The sequence below is a fragment of the Mercenaria mercenaria genome, chromosome 9 (assembly GCF_021730395.1).
Source record: "Mercenaria mercenaria strain notata chromosome 9, MADL_Memer_1, whole genome shotgun sequence".
In the NCBI taxonomy this organism is placed as follows: Eukaryota; Metazoa; Mollusca; class Bivalvia; order Venerida; family Veneridae; genus Mercenaria; species Mercenaria mercenaria.
The window spans coordinates 59,221,644-59,238,220 of record NC_069369.1 but is presented as its reverse complement, the minus strand read 5'-3'; the positions used below and the strand labels follow the sequence as shown (position 1 = coordinate 59,238,220).

Below are 16,577 nucleotides of genomic sequence, written 5' to 3'. Positions count from 1 at the left end.
CTTTCAGTGCAAAATTCAAATTTCAATGAACTGTATGTTCTCAATTTATTTCCGCCCTTACTAGAACTATTAAGATTACCTTTGATTAACCCCGACTAGCCTTGAATAAACTGGTGCATTGACACGTTCTCAAAATAATATCAAAATTAACACCAAAATCAAATGAAACAAGTTTCTGTTTTACACAATAATACCAATTACAACAAGTTATATTTGCATTTACATCAGCTCAGTGTGCAATTTGTTTGTCCAGTCTTTACAAACTTAGATTTGAAAATCGGGACCAATATATACATATAGGTTTTTATTGTTGCACTTCTATAGGGAGCCAATCCATTTCTCCAATTACAGATGCATTTAGGGTATACTTTCCGACACAAAAAATAAAACCTCATTGCTCTGTTGAACACTGCATTAATACAAGAAAAGAATGCCAAAAACCGGCAGACCATAACTGATCACGAGCCAGATAACAAAATCAAATAATTTGTTTTATACATCAACTTAATGGCCCTAATGCACTACTTGCATTTTAACTACTACCTTTGCAATAAAATTCCAACCTAAAAGTTATTCTAAATAAACATAGCTATCTACAATTGCCACATACAAAGATGCTACTGGTAATAGGTAGTAGGAAATTATTATTTTTACTACTGTTGATTTCAATATCATTGTTAGAATAACGGTTTTTTTAAAGCATTTAACAAAATTGCACATACATGCAGAACGTATCATGATACATACATTCATATGAATATCAATTCGCAGGGATTTTAAAGATATTGCCAGGTCACAAATGCATACAATAAATAGTGAAAGTGACAGTATACATCCTTGTCGAATGCCACAATGCATTTCAGAAAATAACGTACCCCGAACAAACCACTAAGGCGTGTAATCATAATACTGCAATATATTTTATAAACCCACATCCAGTGCAATACCTCTGCATAACAAAAGATCTCTGGGGTATACAGATGAGGGTTTGTAAATGTGTAATAGCACACATAAATCTTTTTTGTAAAGCACTTTAAAAATTCTTTGGAATCTTCCCGGTTTGACTAGATCTGTTCATGAGATGTAATAAATATAGAACACCCCTCTCACCCCAAGCACCGACAAAAACAGAATTCTGTTTTGGAGAAATGATGAATGGACTCTATGATCCCCACAAAAAACTTAAAACTTAACTTACATTGAATATAATATGATTTTGCCTCTATAATTTTTCGTATTTGTCTGTTTCTTTCGCAAAGAAAACACCAGCAAAATAAATATACAAAATAGGAAGCAGTTAATATGTAAGTATTTATATGTCTAGCATTCCTGAACTTGCATTATATACTTTTATCTGTGGTATAATATATTGTATAGGGGTCATCTGTGTTGTGTTCATTATCGAGTATATATGCTTCCAACTATGATCGGTAAAAGAAAATGGATTTCTGGTTTTGTTTGTTTTCCTTTTCTCCCACAAGTTACACCCACGCTTAACAATATCATAGTATGAGCTATATTTTTTACAGAAAACAGTAAACTGAGAATTTGCACTGAAATCAAACGAACTCGTGAAATATTGTGTATTTGCTACATATGTTGCATCGTTGTGGTCTGACTCTCCTCGGTAAAAATATGGGGAATTACTCTCGGTAGAAGATGTAATGTTGAAGGTCTCGTTCGGCTGGATCTTGTTATAAAGACTAAATTGCTTTGTAAAGAACTTTGTTCCATCTGCTTCCAATCTATCCTTCAATTTAGCTGTTTTTGGGAGTGATTCAATCACTTGTTTGAAAAACGGATGTTTTGGTCTACACAGTATCACTGCATTACTGAAGTAATATGACATTTTATAAAGAATCGCGCTGTGCTCGAAAGGTTCTGGAGTCAGTATACATGCATATTTCATTGTTGCTCGGTCTAGTGGTCGTAAACATTTTATATCTAAATCGGTATAAACACCTCCAAATTCGTAAAGTAAAACATATCGTAAGGCATTTGCTTTGTATACAACGTCTGGGTTGTTATCATATATAGACAGTAAATCAGGCTGTCGCGTTGCAATCAGCTCACGCGCTGATACATCCGACCAGAAATAATAAGTCCAGTTCGGATTAAAATGTAAAAATGACATAACATTATCTCTATACATACTAGGAATCCCATGTTTGCCTTTTAAACCTGTTATGAAAATAAAATGCATGATATGAGGAATTCTGGGATTTTCTGAATCAACCGTCTGAATATCTTCGTTAGCCTCTGGTTCAAATGCGTTGAGATCCTCTTTTAACTTCCCATGCACTGGAAGATATTTATCTTGCTGTTCTGGAGAAGAGAACCGAGTTTTGTAGTCAGCTGAAATACAAGACATAACTTTATTTCTTTATATAATGTAAGTGTACTGTTAAAACACATTAGTACAAAAAGACTATAATGTTTGATGTCTTTACACTGAAAGTATTCAAAAGCAGAGTTTTATCTTATCAAATTCCCTCTGTAAAGCAAATGTTGATTTTAACATATTACCAAATACATAATTTCGTATGTTTTTTCAAGACAATTAATGACTTCCAAATAAAACAGACCTTCAACCGAATGCCAAAAGAATATGGAATGTGGCTTTAATGCACATGTATTAATGTTTCGATTTTTGCTGTTTTTACCATATTAAATAATACCAATTTATTTAAGCTTATTTCAGACTTCAAGTTTTAGAATTTGTATCGATGCCGCTTCTTTTTGAAGGTTGACGCTTGCACAGTTTGAACCATGACCTTGGTATTGAACTGGCAACACCTTCACAACTAGATTGCCTCTTCCATTGAACCCCTCCACATAGCTCTAGGTTTTTCTTTATAATTACACATGTTTCTAAAGGCAGACACCCCGATAACAAGTTAACTATAAATATTGATATACATGTATATGAATATATAATACAGACATAAAAGGAAACATGCCGAATGGATTCAGATCTAATCATTGAAAGATAAGATTAATAGTTTAGTTTAGACCGCTATACCATATAAATTCAATGCGTTATATATCGGCAATATTTATAAAAGAGTGCAATAATACAAACAAACTTGTGGGCTAAAAATAACCATTACAGGGACTGGTGTTTCGACTATCCGTATGACAGTAGGGATTTGTGTCTATGTTCGATTTTTATATTATGTTCAATAATCGGACACATATGCGTTTAGTACTTTTATTTCTCTCCGATTATCACATACAAATAATTATTTTCATGGTACGTTTGTTCGATGATAAAAACATGTATTTGATTATCGCACAGACTTTGTTTTTAACTACTTATATTTGACACATTACTGTATATATGCGTTCAATAATCGAAGACATATTTGACACATTACTGTATATATGCGTTCAATAATCGAAGACATATTTGACACATTACTGTATATATGCGTTCAATAATCGAAGACATATTTGGTAGAAACTTCTAAATGTGTGTTCAAAAATTCGAAGACTTATGCTACGATATGTGTTCGATAATCGAAGACATATTTAATACATATTGCTACATGTGTTCGATAATCAAAGACATATTTAATACATACCGCTATATGTGTTCGATATTCAAAGACATGTTTGAAATACACTAATAAAATATGCGTCCGATAATTTATGTTCGATAATGATTGGTTGAACCACAACACGTGTTATGCCTAGGCAAACAATTAAAATGGCTGACTACGGTAACTCCTAGTGAGAAGCATTTTCGTCTCTCGAACACATAAAAGTAGCATGCATTAATATTAGTAGTACACTCAGGCGGACAATCGCACTCAAGCGTTCAGGCAGAAATCGCACTCAGATGTACTACATATATTTCGTACTCAAGCGAACAAGCGCAATCACACACTCAGGTAGACTACCATACCCGGATTTAATCTTGATATAGCATGGGTCAGTGTTGTCGTGATTTGCAGGTAGCAGAAAACGTCTTGGGGAAATTGGTCAATTAATCACAGTCTTCTTTGTCGTAGCCAATGAAAAATCTATGCGTTAAACGAAGTAATATCTTTGAAGTACTCACAATTCATGACCTCGACGTTACTCCATAACATAAAATACAGAAATACAAAAGGTGTTGCAACTAAGACATTTCTCTTCCATAACATCGACATGCTCTATAAATATTCTCTCTCTTGTTTGGACACGTTGAAAACTGTAGGTATCTTTGTTTTTTCTGCTATAACTTGACTCATTCTAGCTGAAATATATTTGATTTTCTTTATGCGCAATTATTAAAACAGACGTATAAGGGTTTTTCTCTGTAAAGTACAAACACATTTTCTACATATAAAATATCAAATTTTACATATAGATTGCAACGTCTGTAAGTTATTCAGTGTATACTGAGGTATGTGTTTACACTGTAGATGTAATGTTATATTGTTGTTTTTGTAGGCTTACTCTGCGAGAAATATTTAATCGATAGCATATACTGGACGACATAGGCGTAAACAATTAGATTATCTTGTTGAAAGCATTTAAACAAAGGCCTTTTAGGTTAAATAGCACAGCTGTTAGAATATATAGAAGGGGAAATGCAATTTCAGCTCTTTGTTGACAGCTGTACATTCTGGTCGAATCATACTTATTGTAAATTTTTAATGGAATCAACTTTGTGTGCGACTGTTGAATGTATACGCGTTCAGTCATTAGACCAGGTTTTGAATACATTTACTTGAAAATTGTACGTCTTTTGTCCTATACAAATATGGTTTAATTTGACTACTTCGATTGGTTCACATAATCTGTTACAGGATTCTAAACGGCTTGATTTTGCAAGATCCAAATATAACGTACACATTATTTTAAAGATACCCGAAGGCGGTAGTTTGGTCTTTTTGAAATTTTTTGGTAGTTTTAATAATGACAATTCTTTGACAAAAAATGCATCTTCCCTTTAGTAAAGAGAGGACAAAATCATAATATCGAAAATCAAAGCCAAAATCTACAAATTTATTTCATGAAAATATTGATTTTATGCTAACTAAGATGTCCTGAAAGTTCTATAATAATCCATTTACAAACAATGTCGATTTTGTTTGTCAAAATTGCTTCATTTACAATTGAAAGTACCTAGCCAGTTAATTCGAATATTCGAAACGTTCTTATCACCGCCTGCAGAGCTCTTTAGAAAGATGTATAACATCAATGACAGAGAGAAATCAAGAAAAAAAGCTGGATCAAACAGTTATGTTATGGCTTAGTTTGGTGATGAGATAAATTATTTACAAACATGTTGAATTTAGAGCAACTGTGAGGTTGAGATACCATAGTCCTCTTTTATCCCTTAATTTCGTTGATATACTATTAACTGACCCACCGGGTGAAGGCAGTGTCTCATTTCTATTCGTTCAGTATTTCTGTATTTCGAAGTACCCCTTTCAAAGTTGCTTTTGATGAATCTTGTTACTTTACAGTGTACCTTATTAATAGATATTTCACTATTTTGTACTGTGATGCTTTATTTGCCTCGTAGTTTCTGCTTTTATTCGGATTTTATAATGAAGATATTTCTAATGTTTGTTTTCACTTGTAGGTAGTCCAGTAAATTCAGTATTCATTATACAAATATATATTTCCAGCTGTTTAAGGTGTAAGTTGCTTTGATTTAACTCCTTTTTACTATCACTTTGTCATCGAAAGTCCAAGTAACAACATGACTATAAATATGTTACCTTTTCAAATGCATTTTCTCAACAGATATTGACGCGAATGTATTTTCTCAACAGATGTTGTAGTTCTCTGTAATAAATAAAATACAATTTATACATGCACAACATAGATTGTAGTAGTTTCTCACTTTAAAAAGATGTCTTGTCATCAAAATTCCAAGTTATTTTATTCTGTTCACAAAAAGGTTATAATCTTTTACTATTGCAAAATTATTTCCTCAATGGACGTGAATTGAATAAAATACTATTGATACCAATAAAACATAAAATTTTAGTATTCTCTCAATATAGGAAAAGTTTAATTTCTTTCTAGCTTTGATATAACAGTGGTTAATGCATTTTTGTATTATAAGAAATTCACATGTTTCATCTTTTGGAAAAATGTCTATTATACTAATATGTGCTTCTATGGCTTTTTAAAACTAGTATGCAGTCCTAAAATGACTAGCATTACATGAGGCTTATAAACATTATTTTTATTGATTTTTTGCACAACATACAAAATATAATTTGATAAACTTATGCCAAGTTTAAGAAATTTACTTTAGCTAAATTTTAAGAAATTTGCAACAAAACTTAATGTTGCTGCACTAGAAGATTTATCACGAGTATTTATCAATTTAACCCTTACCCTGCTAAATTTCTATAATGGACTTGTCCATCTTTCAATTTGGACAGTACCATTAACTGTACCATTAACTGTTAAAAGGGGTGCTTACCGAAAAGATACTGACTGAATGGCGAACAGTGCAGACCATGACCAGACTTCACGGATGTGCAGGTGATCTTGGTCTGCACTGGTCGCAAAGGCAAAATCACCATGAAAATGCCCCACAAAAATGTGTGCGAGCTGTGAAAAAGTTGTATGAACATAAAAAGATTTGTTTAAATGTATAGCGTTAACACATACCTGCCTTTTGATGAACATGACTGCATATTATTAACAAAAGCGCTGTAGTTAATATACCGGAAATGTGATCCAAAGTAAAAACACAACCACGTTTTCCTCTTTTCCGTTAAGGAATGAAGATATAAGGTTGTAAGCTTACCTTTTATGTTAGTCTATTTAGTCTGGACAGATGTTTTATCGTAATCATTCTTGCTGCTACTTCATAACCTATGCCATATGTGACAATTCAATATTGTACAATCAAACAAATGTTCTATTCAGTAGTTCCCTAGCATTTATATTAACTGTGGCATATGTTTAACGTGATATATCAATTGCAATACTGACTACGAGTCTTATTTTAGTACCCTGTATTTTACGAGTTTAAAGTTCAGTCAAACTAATTAACTAAAAATGTTCCCCTATTTGAGCCGCATGATGAGAAAACCAACATAGTGCGTTTGCGACCAGCGTGGATCCAGACCAGCCTGCGCATCCGCGCAGTCTGGTCAGGATCCATGGTGTCCGCTTTCAAAGCCTTTAGCAATTAGAGAAACTGTTAGCGAACAGCATGAATCCTAACCAGACTGCGCGGATACGCAGGCAAGTCTTGATCCATGCTGGTCGCAAACGCACTATATTTGGTTTTCTCATGGTGCGGCTCATTTGCATTCCATCTATTTGACTGTTACATTTGATAATGCATGAACTGTAAAGAATGAATCGTACGGGATTTCTCAAACCATGAAAACATTAGAGCCAAACTATTCTCATACATTCACGGTTTAAAAGAGAGGTTACAAAAACGTACATACCTAGTTTGTCAGCTATTGACTACATTATGATGGTGAAAATGGGACCTATGATATCTCATTTAAATCTATAAGAAGATGATAATAATGGCAGGTTGTATTTATTATAAGTTATGAAATGTGCAACACCCCTCACTCCATCTAACACTAATTTAAACGTAACAGATACATTGAAAACACACTTATATACAAACGGTGAGTCCAACTTAATCCACTGAAAATTCAAAGACTGCTCAGAAACAGAGGAATTATATCTGAAAAAAGTTATATTAAGATGCATTTCGTTGGGAACACATATATTTCCCAATGGATTTTTGCTTTAAGCATTTATACTCTTAACTTTTCAGTGATGTTTCGCTATTAACAGGGTAGCCATTTGTTGCTTGATCATGTCTCACCCTTAACTGCCTGATAACTGCTTTTACACTTTTACTTTTGCCCAAGCCAGTTGCCTTTGCTTTTAACTATCATTTTACATTTCAGTCTATTAATATTCTTTGTGGTTCGACGCACCAAATTTCTACGTCCCGTGAGGGGTTTGGCATTATCGGAAGACATATAGGTAGGTAGGGATAGGTTATATAAAGGATAGTGGAAAAAGTTTGATTTTTTTTTTCAAACAATGTAAGCTGATCGCTGTAAAAATGCACTCCAATTCTTAACTTTCAGTCGGGGCCTCTCATTAAGAATTATCCAGACAACCAGTTTTGAGGACTTTTTATAATTGGTATTCGTAATTTATTTAATGTCAAATAATCGAAAGACTACCGATACAGGAGTTGTCCATTTTGCTTCAAGTAATTGTAGATGGTCATGTTCTAAATATAGATCATTTCTGTTTGCATAAGAAGATGAAGAAAACAATTTAGATATGCACTGACTTTATGCACTATAGTTTGGTTTTAAGGTCAGCGATGTTTTTATACTTTTAATAATGGAACGGTCCGTTATTTTGGTAATGTTATTCAGTAAGATAGTGGCTCTTTTCTAAATAAGGCAAAGTAAATAATGGTGATTTCCCTAATTGACAGACAAGAATATCAAATGAACTCTAAAACATCAAAATCAAACTATAGGTTATCATTTGAAAATGAAAACAAAAACACCCAAAAAGTCAATTTTGAAATTTTAATTGCTAATTTCAGCATACATAACCGAATAGAGTTTCGTGAGTAGTAAGGGTTACCGACTACTTAACATTTACGTAGCCAAGTTACCCGTCCGTGCTTGGGATAATGCTCATGCGCTGGAAAGTTACCATATGATCTGAACTGCGTCGGTGTTATTTCGACTCAACAAACAAACAATTAAACGATCAACCATGTCAGGAATACTAAGTTAGTGTAGTGTGGCGATGTGTGGCTCTGGTTATGTTATGGCTAGCGATGTGTGGCCCTGATTGTGTTATGTCTAGCGATGTGTGGCTCTGGTTGTGTTATGTCTAGCGATGTGTGGCTCTGGTTGTGTTATGTTTAGCGATGTGTGGTCCTGGTTGTGTTATGTCTAGCGATGTGTGGCTCTGGTTGTGTAATATTAAGCGATGTGTGGCTCTGGTTGTGTTATGTCTAGTGATGTGTGGTCCTGATTGTGTTATGTCTAGCGATGTGTGGTCCTGGTTGTGTTATGTCTAGCGATGTGTGGCTCTGGTTGTGTTATGTCTAGTGATGTATGGCCCTGGTTGTGTTATGTCTAGCGATGTGTGGCTTTGGTTGTGTTATGTCTAGCGATGTGTGGCTCTGGTTGCGTTATGTCTAGCGGTGTGTCGTTCCGTTTGCTGTGCTCAATGCTCCCTAGGAGTGTACTATTAACCTTTAATTTTATAAAAATTGAAAACTCACTTGAATACTAATAGCTGTCGTTGAGATAAGATTTAGTGGCAATAACTTTGCCGATGAAACAAGTTTTGTACATATATATATATATATAGAGAGAGAGAGAGAGAGAGAGAGAGAGAGAGAGAGAGAGAGAGAGAGAGAGAGAGTAATATTATATCGTTATAGCAGGAGTACATTAAATAAATTTCTCACACATTTTGATACAAAATGTTGTTAATAACGCAAACAAATGTCAATTAAATCAAGTAATGCAATTATATCACTTATGCATTTTACTTCCTCAAACAAATCTTAAAATAATGCAAAAGTACACATAAATGTCAAAAATTAACAACCGAACGAATTTCGTTGTAAGTGATGCAACTCATAGCAAAAACAAATAATTTCTTTAATTTGTCATATGTTGGAAGTCAATTCAATACTACAATGATACAATTTCGCTTAAACCGTTGCTAGGGGATGTAAAGGGTGTTGCACTATGCGTTAGCTCTCATGGACAGACTAAATCAAGCCTTGTCCATTTTTTAATATTTTCTCTTGCTTGGTTTCATTCTATAGTTCTAAAAGTATATTTTGAAAGATTTTTTTATATTTAACCATATATCAATGAAAATTCAATCTACACCTATATATGCCTTATGGCTATAAATGATGTTTTTCTCATGACATCTAAAAAAAAACACGCATATGTATCTGCATATTTCTTGACTTTATATTTAAACGATACCTTTGAACTTTTCATATTTGTTGAAATTTACATACATTCTTTCCAATATATTTGTCTAAAATTCTGTGAAATGTCGTTGTTCCTATTAAAACAGATATTGCCAAAATGATAAAGGATGTGTTAGAAGTTTCGATCAGTGTAAATATTAATTAGTGTTTATAAATCGATGGATAAAAGTATACTGGACTGTAATGGGCCTATGCTTATAAAACCAAGAATTAAGTTGAAACAAACTCGTTGGTTGTATATACATGGTTTTAGTACAAAACTTTGAAGGTACACCATTTAAGATCACTTTTATCCATAGGTGGGCCGGTGGTCTAGTGGTAACACGCTTGACTGTCAATCCAGAGGTCCGGGGTTCGAATCCCGGTCCAGGCACTGGAAATTTCTTAGATGCTCTTGAGTGTCTCCCACCTAACTAGAGGCCTGTACTGGTTCTTCCAAGGAAATATGTATCGGTGCTATACACCGGGCACGTTAAAGAACCAGACTGTCTTTTCGAAAAGAGCTAGGCTGTACCTGAACATTTCTCTCTGTCTGTTCTGGGGGGGGGGGGGGGGCTTTATCTCACTCTGTCCCTCTGGTCAGATCGCTCTGTGTCTGTACTAGTAGAGGATGATTTCGCGCCCTGTGTGGCTGCAGTTGCTGTAAAGCGCATTTGAACGTGTTTACCATGAAAAGGGCGCTATATAAATCTGGTATAATAATAATAATAATCGCTTCAGACACATTTTCTGAGAAAAGAGTATATCAAGGACTAAAACGGCATCTGACATCTAACCCTTATAGGTTCACACATCTTCCTGGTCGTTGACATGTTCCCTTTTAGAACATTTGCTGAAACAGAATTAAGCATTAAACGGATACTTTCAAACTGTTATTAAATATGCATGGATGACCAGCGATAATATTTCAACTATTCATTAAGTTTGATATACCCGCAAAAAGCGAAAGTTCGTGAAATAGAACAAGATAAAACCACAACATACATGAACATTCTTCTTCAGCTTCTTCCTCTTTACATTGTGATTACTCTTCCGGTAGTAATGAAACTGAATAATAAAGCTACGCGTTTGTTTCAAAAAAAATAAGACGATCTCTTGCAAGTATAGACCTGAACCAAACGCAATACGAGCCAACTCGGTTCGTATGTGAAAATTATTGCTTCAAGCTCATTCTTAAGAATTTATGAAATGCGAATCACCCCTCATGCTCCAAGCATCAACTTAAGGAGGTAGGTTATCTTGTTACCAGGGTAAATTCAAATTAGTTAAACAGTAGAAATTTATTGTATTTCGTGTAAGTTAATGTTTTAGCTGCTACAATTTCATGTTCGTTTATCTCTGTCCCTTTGAGTACAAGTTTTATCCAGGTTTGAAGTACATGACCTTCTTTGACCTTTGATCCCAAATGACTTGAAAATTGAATGAAATAGAACATGATTTGCTTCTACATTATTTTGCATTTATCTATTTTTGTTACAGTTGAAACATCAGCAAAATGCATACACTACGTCAGAAGTAATTATTAGATCATTGCTTACATGTCGGGCATTTCGGTACTAACATACTGTTGTACCTGTGGAATAACTGATTCTATAGGTATCATTTGTGTTGTATTCCTTATTGAGTACATGTGTTTCCAATTATGATCCGTAAAAGAAAATGGATTTCTAGTTTTGTTTATTTTCCTTTTCTTCCACAAGTTGCATCCACGTTTAACTATATCAGAACGAGCGTTATATCTGTTACACATCATTGTAAACTCAAGATTTGCACTGAAATCGAACGAACTCATGAAATATTGTGTATTTGCTACATATGTTGCATCGTTGTTGTCTGACTCTCCTTGGTAAAAGTATGGGGAATTGCTGTTGGTAGAAGATGTAATTTTGGAGGTCTCCTTTAACTGAATATTGTTATAAAGACTATACTGCTTTGTGAAAAATTTTGTTCCATCTGCTTCCAGTCTAGACTTCAAATTAGCTGTTTTTGGAAGTGATTCAATTACTTGTTTGAAAAACGGATGTTTTGGTCTACACAGTATAAATCCATTACTGAAGAAATAAGGCAATTGGTAAAGAATCGCGCTGTGCTCGAAAGGTTCTGGAGTCAATATACACGCATATTTCATTGTTGCTCGGTCTAGTGGTCGTGAACATTTCATATCTAGATCGGTATAAACACCTCCAAATTCATAAAGTAAAACATATCGTAAGGCATTTGCTTTGTATACAACGTCTGTGTTGTTATCATATATAGACAGTAAATCAGGCTGTCGCGTTGCAATCAGCTCACGCGCTGATACATCCGACCAGAAATAGTAAGTCCAGTTCGGATTAAAATGTAAAAATGACAAAACGTTATCTCTATACATACTAGGAATCCCATGTTTGCCTTTTAAACCTGTTATGAAAATAAAATGCACGATGTGAGGAATTCTGGGATTTTCTGAATCAATAGTTTGAAAATCTTCGTACACCTCCGGTTCGAATGCATTAGGTTCATCCACTAAGTTTCGACTATCTTCATATTTGGATGAGCGTAATTTAGCTCCCTTCATTAACAGATTTTCCTCAAAGTATTGTGTTGGTGACAGGTTTTTATAGCCATTTAGATCTATTCTATTCATTGCAAGATATTTCTTTTGAGTTTCTTTCGAAGATACAATATTTCTGCCGTCATCTGAAATAAGATACAAATAGTTTTATAAGCGTACTTTGACGAAAACAAAATACCAAGCAAAGCCGATGCAAATATAATAGGGGTCTATAATAGAAGCTTGATCTGGGATGCCCATGGGGATTTTCTACATTAGAAGTAAGCTTTAAAGAAGAAAAAATTAGGTGAAAGATGGCCACTTGATATCTTAAATGATATCAACTTGATCGCGAAAAATATATTTCCCTCGCTAAAATCCTAGTCAATGAACAAAACATTCTTGCTTTCATGTTAAATAAGATAAGACGTTGCATAACATTGTATTGGTAAAATGTAAATAAACATAAAATTGAAATTTTAATAATTATGTTTGGTGTCCGAAATGGCTACAATTTACAAGGGGAGATACGCTATTTTTTCCGATATAATTAAAAAATCACCAAAGTAGTTTCTAATATTTAAAAAAAATCCCATGTTCTTTAGAATATTGTATAGTATAAATGAATCTGTCTGATAATTTTGTAACAGGAAAGGTGGATCAAACAGTAGTTGCTTAGTGCTTTCTCAGTCTCTAAATCTATATCTTACTTTACAAAATAACAAATTTAAATTCTGGTAATATAGAATATGTCTTTATTATCAGGTTTGACATATTTCTAAATGTCACTTGTTGATGGGTTATCAAGTGGATGAATGGTAAGCACAGACTTTCAAAAGAGGGATTTAAATTATTGTGGTATGCTTAAATGCAGACGGGCAATATTTGTAGATGTTAAGAAATATACTAATGTTTAAGTATATTTCGTAAACATTCCGACCAGAAGAGAAATGTTTCCTGGTAAAAAGTCAAACGTACGGTAACCAAATTTCTATTTGCTGAGAAAAAAAAGCGGGCGTTAGGCGTTGTACTTACAGTTTGTATGTGTGGATTTGCCCCAAAACAGAAACCATAAACATACAAGAAGTGTAGAAAAGAATACGTTTCTTCTTTTGTTCCTACACAACATGATCTGTGAATGTACTGTTGTGTGGAGGCGTTGAAAATAGTAACTATGGAAGGAATAGTCAAACAGTCACATGGAATACGCTTGTAATGCTTCCTGGATATTGAGCACATAAATGCATACTCAACATTTTAACAACTTCAAACACATTGTTGCTGAAATAGAATTATATTTTAGTAAATAAGATTAATTTAATAGAAGTACAGACGCTAAATTTTGCGATCATACATATTGATATTTTGCAATTCATAAGACTTTTCCTGTAACCTTAAATTGTTTGTATAAACAGAAACGTAAAATCCAGAAGGCCGCTTAAGGGTGTTATTGCTCGTTTGATGACTACATAAAATTTAAGGGCGACTTTCCTTATCATAAGTATTGAATTTAGTAAAATTAAAAATTCTGTTAATTTGCCCGTATTTACTTTAAGAACCTGCCTCTTAAATTATGTTTTTTCTTTTGAAGTCTACTTTGTCCAAACAGAAACCATGGTTTGTACGGAATACTTTATCTATAGTAGAGTTATGACGCATGCCCTAGTTTAAACTTTGACGTTCCTGGCGTTTACACTAGCACAGTCGTAAAAATAAAAATAACCAGGTAAAATGCCTTTTTCAGTTATGTTCTGCAGCTCTATATATTTCTATGTATTTACAGCCCGCCTACTTAGCTCAATAGGGAGAGCGCAGATCTACAGATCGTGGGGTCGTGAGTTCGATCCCCAGGCAAGGCGTATGTTCTCCATGACGATTTGATAAAAGACACTGTGTCTGACATCATTCGTCCTCCACCTCTAATTCATGTGGGGGAAGTTTGCAGTTACTTGCTGAGAACAGGTTTGTACTGGTGCAGAGTCCAGGAACACTGGTTAGGTTAATTGCCCGCCGTGATATAACTGAAATACAGTTGAAAACCGGCGTAAAATCCAAAACAAACAAACAAAGCTCAATATATTCATATGCGCATTTATTAGTTTCACTTTGAGCGTATGTAACAGTAGTTTTCTCAAAATTTGTTAACGTATGATTTTATAAAAATAGTTTTGTATAAAATAGAACAAGTGGAAACTTCACAGGTCGCTCAACACGACAAATTACTGACATTTAATCTAAAGATAACCTGGTTCTTATCAGGCAAGAGGATTTTGAGCGTATCGGTGCTCTACCCCGGGCACGTGAAAGACATTGGCTGTCTATTTACGAAGAGCTAGGCTAAGTTGGCCAGGCATGCCTTTAAGTAAATATTTTTCTGTTTCTGTTCTGAGGGCTTTGTCTCGCTCTGTCCCTTTGGCAGATTGCTCTGTACTTGCAGAGGTGGTGGATTAATTTCGCGTCCGTAAGTGGCTGCCTTTGTCTGTATATATGTATTTATATATGTAAAGCACCTTCGAACGTGTTTATCACGAAATGGGTGTTTCGTAAATTTGGTATGATATAAATATTGTATAATGTATTCGCTGGAAAGTACCAACACGTGTTTCTTAAAGAATAAAGCATCTCTGACTTTTCTGAAATAAAATACAAAATTAACATTCTACATAGGTGTTATAAATCTATAATACACATTTTATATTCTTTCTTTATAATTCTCGATGTCAGCCATGCATTTTGTATAAAAAGTGTGTAGATGAAAATCCCAACTTTGGACGAGTATCTTCATGGTAGTTCTGCAGTTAGTTCGGATGGAAATTTGTTCTACAATAAACCCTAATTTTTCAAAGCTTCAGAATATACTTGGAAAACTCGGCAAAAAAGAAAGATAATGTCGTGTGCTTGTTTTTTTTTCCAGGCTGATTTGAAAAATTTGGAACTCACACAAGTTTTCATAGTATGTGTCTATAGGAAAATTACAATTTTGATATAATTATTCTCGCGAATAGAAATGTTTCTACAGTGTAGATTTTAATGAAACTCCTCGTAGTCGTAGTAAAACAGGTGTTCTATAATATGGTGAAATAACATGTATGCGTCCGTGTGCTTCTTTTCTAGATAACTGTTAACGATTAAAGAGATTCTGATTTTAAGACAGTATTTGAAATTGTTTAAAGTATTAAAAGTTTCGATATCATATTTTGCATTGCCGTTCAAATGAATTTTCTCACTTATTGCCATTAATTCAGAAAAAAAAATCAATTCCACATACCGAGTCAAGGCTTTATTCTACGTTATCCTAAAACATGGCGTTACAGCATTATTTCATAACTTCCAGTTTATTTAACGTGCGTAATTACGTAAACATATAATATCTTAGAAAATACTAGGTTCTTTAACATTGTTCTGTACAATACCGTGATATATTTTGACGAGTACCCATTCGGATGGGTACGAGTCCAAATATATCACGTACTGTACAGGACAATTTTCAATACTATTTTATTCTTTACTCAGCAAAATGAAACTATTTATATTCGAACCAAACCTCACAAATGTTGGTAATGACTACTTAAGCAAATTGTACAGTTGTTTTATAATTACCCACTGGAAGATATAAGAGTTGTATAGCTAGGAATTAAATAGTACGTCACCATTGTAAACTAAATGTAGTAGAATCTAAGTATCATGTATTATAGAGTCTTCTAAAATATAAAAACTTACGTGTAAACTTCGAAAATTTGTTGTCATCTGCTTAGAAAACAGTCCAATTAAATATGTAAAGGAAGTAGAAATGTAAATGGGTTTTGAAATGTACATTACATGTTACTTGTATTGATTATAGTTAAATTATTTTTTGCATTTCTGTATATATCAATATTTAAACCGCTGTTGAAATTTGATGTAGCCCTAGGTTCAAAATTGTCAAAATACTTCGTTTAACATATCAATAGTTATTTTCATGTGTATAGAAAACGGTATATCATATATGTGAGCCGTGCCATGGGAAAACCAACATGGTGGCTTTGCGACCAGCATGGATCTAGACCAGCCTGCGCATCC

The 16,577-nt window shown here is 33.9% G+C and overlaps 2 protein-coding genes across 2 annotated transcripts; both read right to left on the bottom strand.

Annotated features, from left to right (window-relative positions):
• Positions 1-408: 408 nt before the first annotated feature.
• LOC128559536 (uncharacterized) lies at positions 409-6,758 on the bottom strand. Its single transcript, XM_053551507.1, has 4 exons — positions 6,625-6,758; positions 5,718-5,784; positions 4,064-4,240; positions 409-2,355 (listed from the first exon to the last, which is right to left on the bottom strand). Exons 3-4 carry the CDS (start codon positions 4,152-4,154, stop codon positions 1,313-1,315), a joined length of 1,134 nt encoding a protein of 377 aa, XP_053407482.1. The 5' UTR covers positions 4,155-4,240; positions 5,718-5,784; positions 6,625-6,758; the 3' UTR covers positions 409-1,312.
• A 3,961-nt stretch (positions 6,759-10,719) lies between these two features.
• On the bottom strand, positions 10,720-16,339 carry LOC128559699 (uncharacterized). Its single transcript, XM_053552055.1, has 3 exons — positions 16,239-16,339; positions 13,554-13,799; positions 10,720-12,664 (listed from the first exon to the last, which is right to left on the bottom strand). The coding sequence occupies exons 2-3, from the start codon at positions 13,645-13,647 to the stop codon at positions 11,520-11,522; spliced, it is 1,239 nt and encodes a 412-aa protein (XP_053408030.1). The 5' UTR covers positions 13,648-13,799; positions 16,239-16,339; the 3' UTR covers positions 10,720-11,519.
• Positions 16,340-16,577: the final 238 nt, after the last annotated feature.

Bases quoted from the DNA above. Each gene is read 5' to 3' on its own strand.
- LOC128559536 (XM_053551507.1), bottom strand. From the start codon at position 4,154: ATGTCGATGTTATGGAAGAGAAATGTCTTAGTTGCAACACCTTTTGTA. The intron at 2,356-4,063 runs GTGAGTACTTCA...CTTGTATTTCAG, and splicing joins TAACGTCGAGGTCATGAATT to CTGACTACAAAACTCGGTTC.
- LOC128559699 (XM_053552055.1), bottom strand. From the start codon at position 13,647: ATGTTGTGTAGGAACAAAAGAAGAAACGTATTCTTTTCTACACTTCTT. The intron at 12,665-13,553 runs GTAAGTACAACG...ATCTTATTTCAG, and splicing joins CAAATCCACACATACAAACT to ATGACGGCAGAAATATTGTA.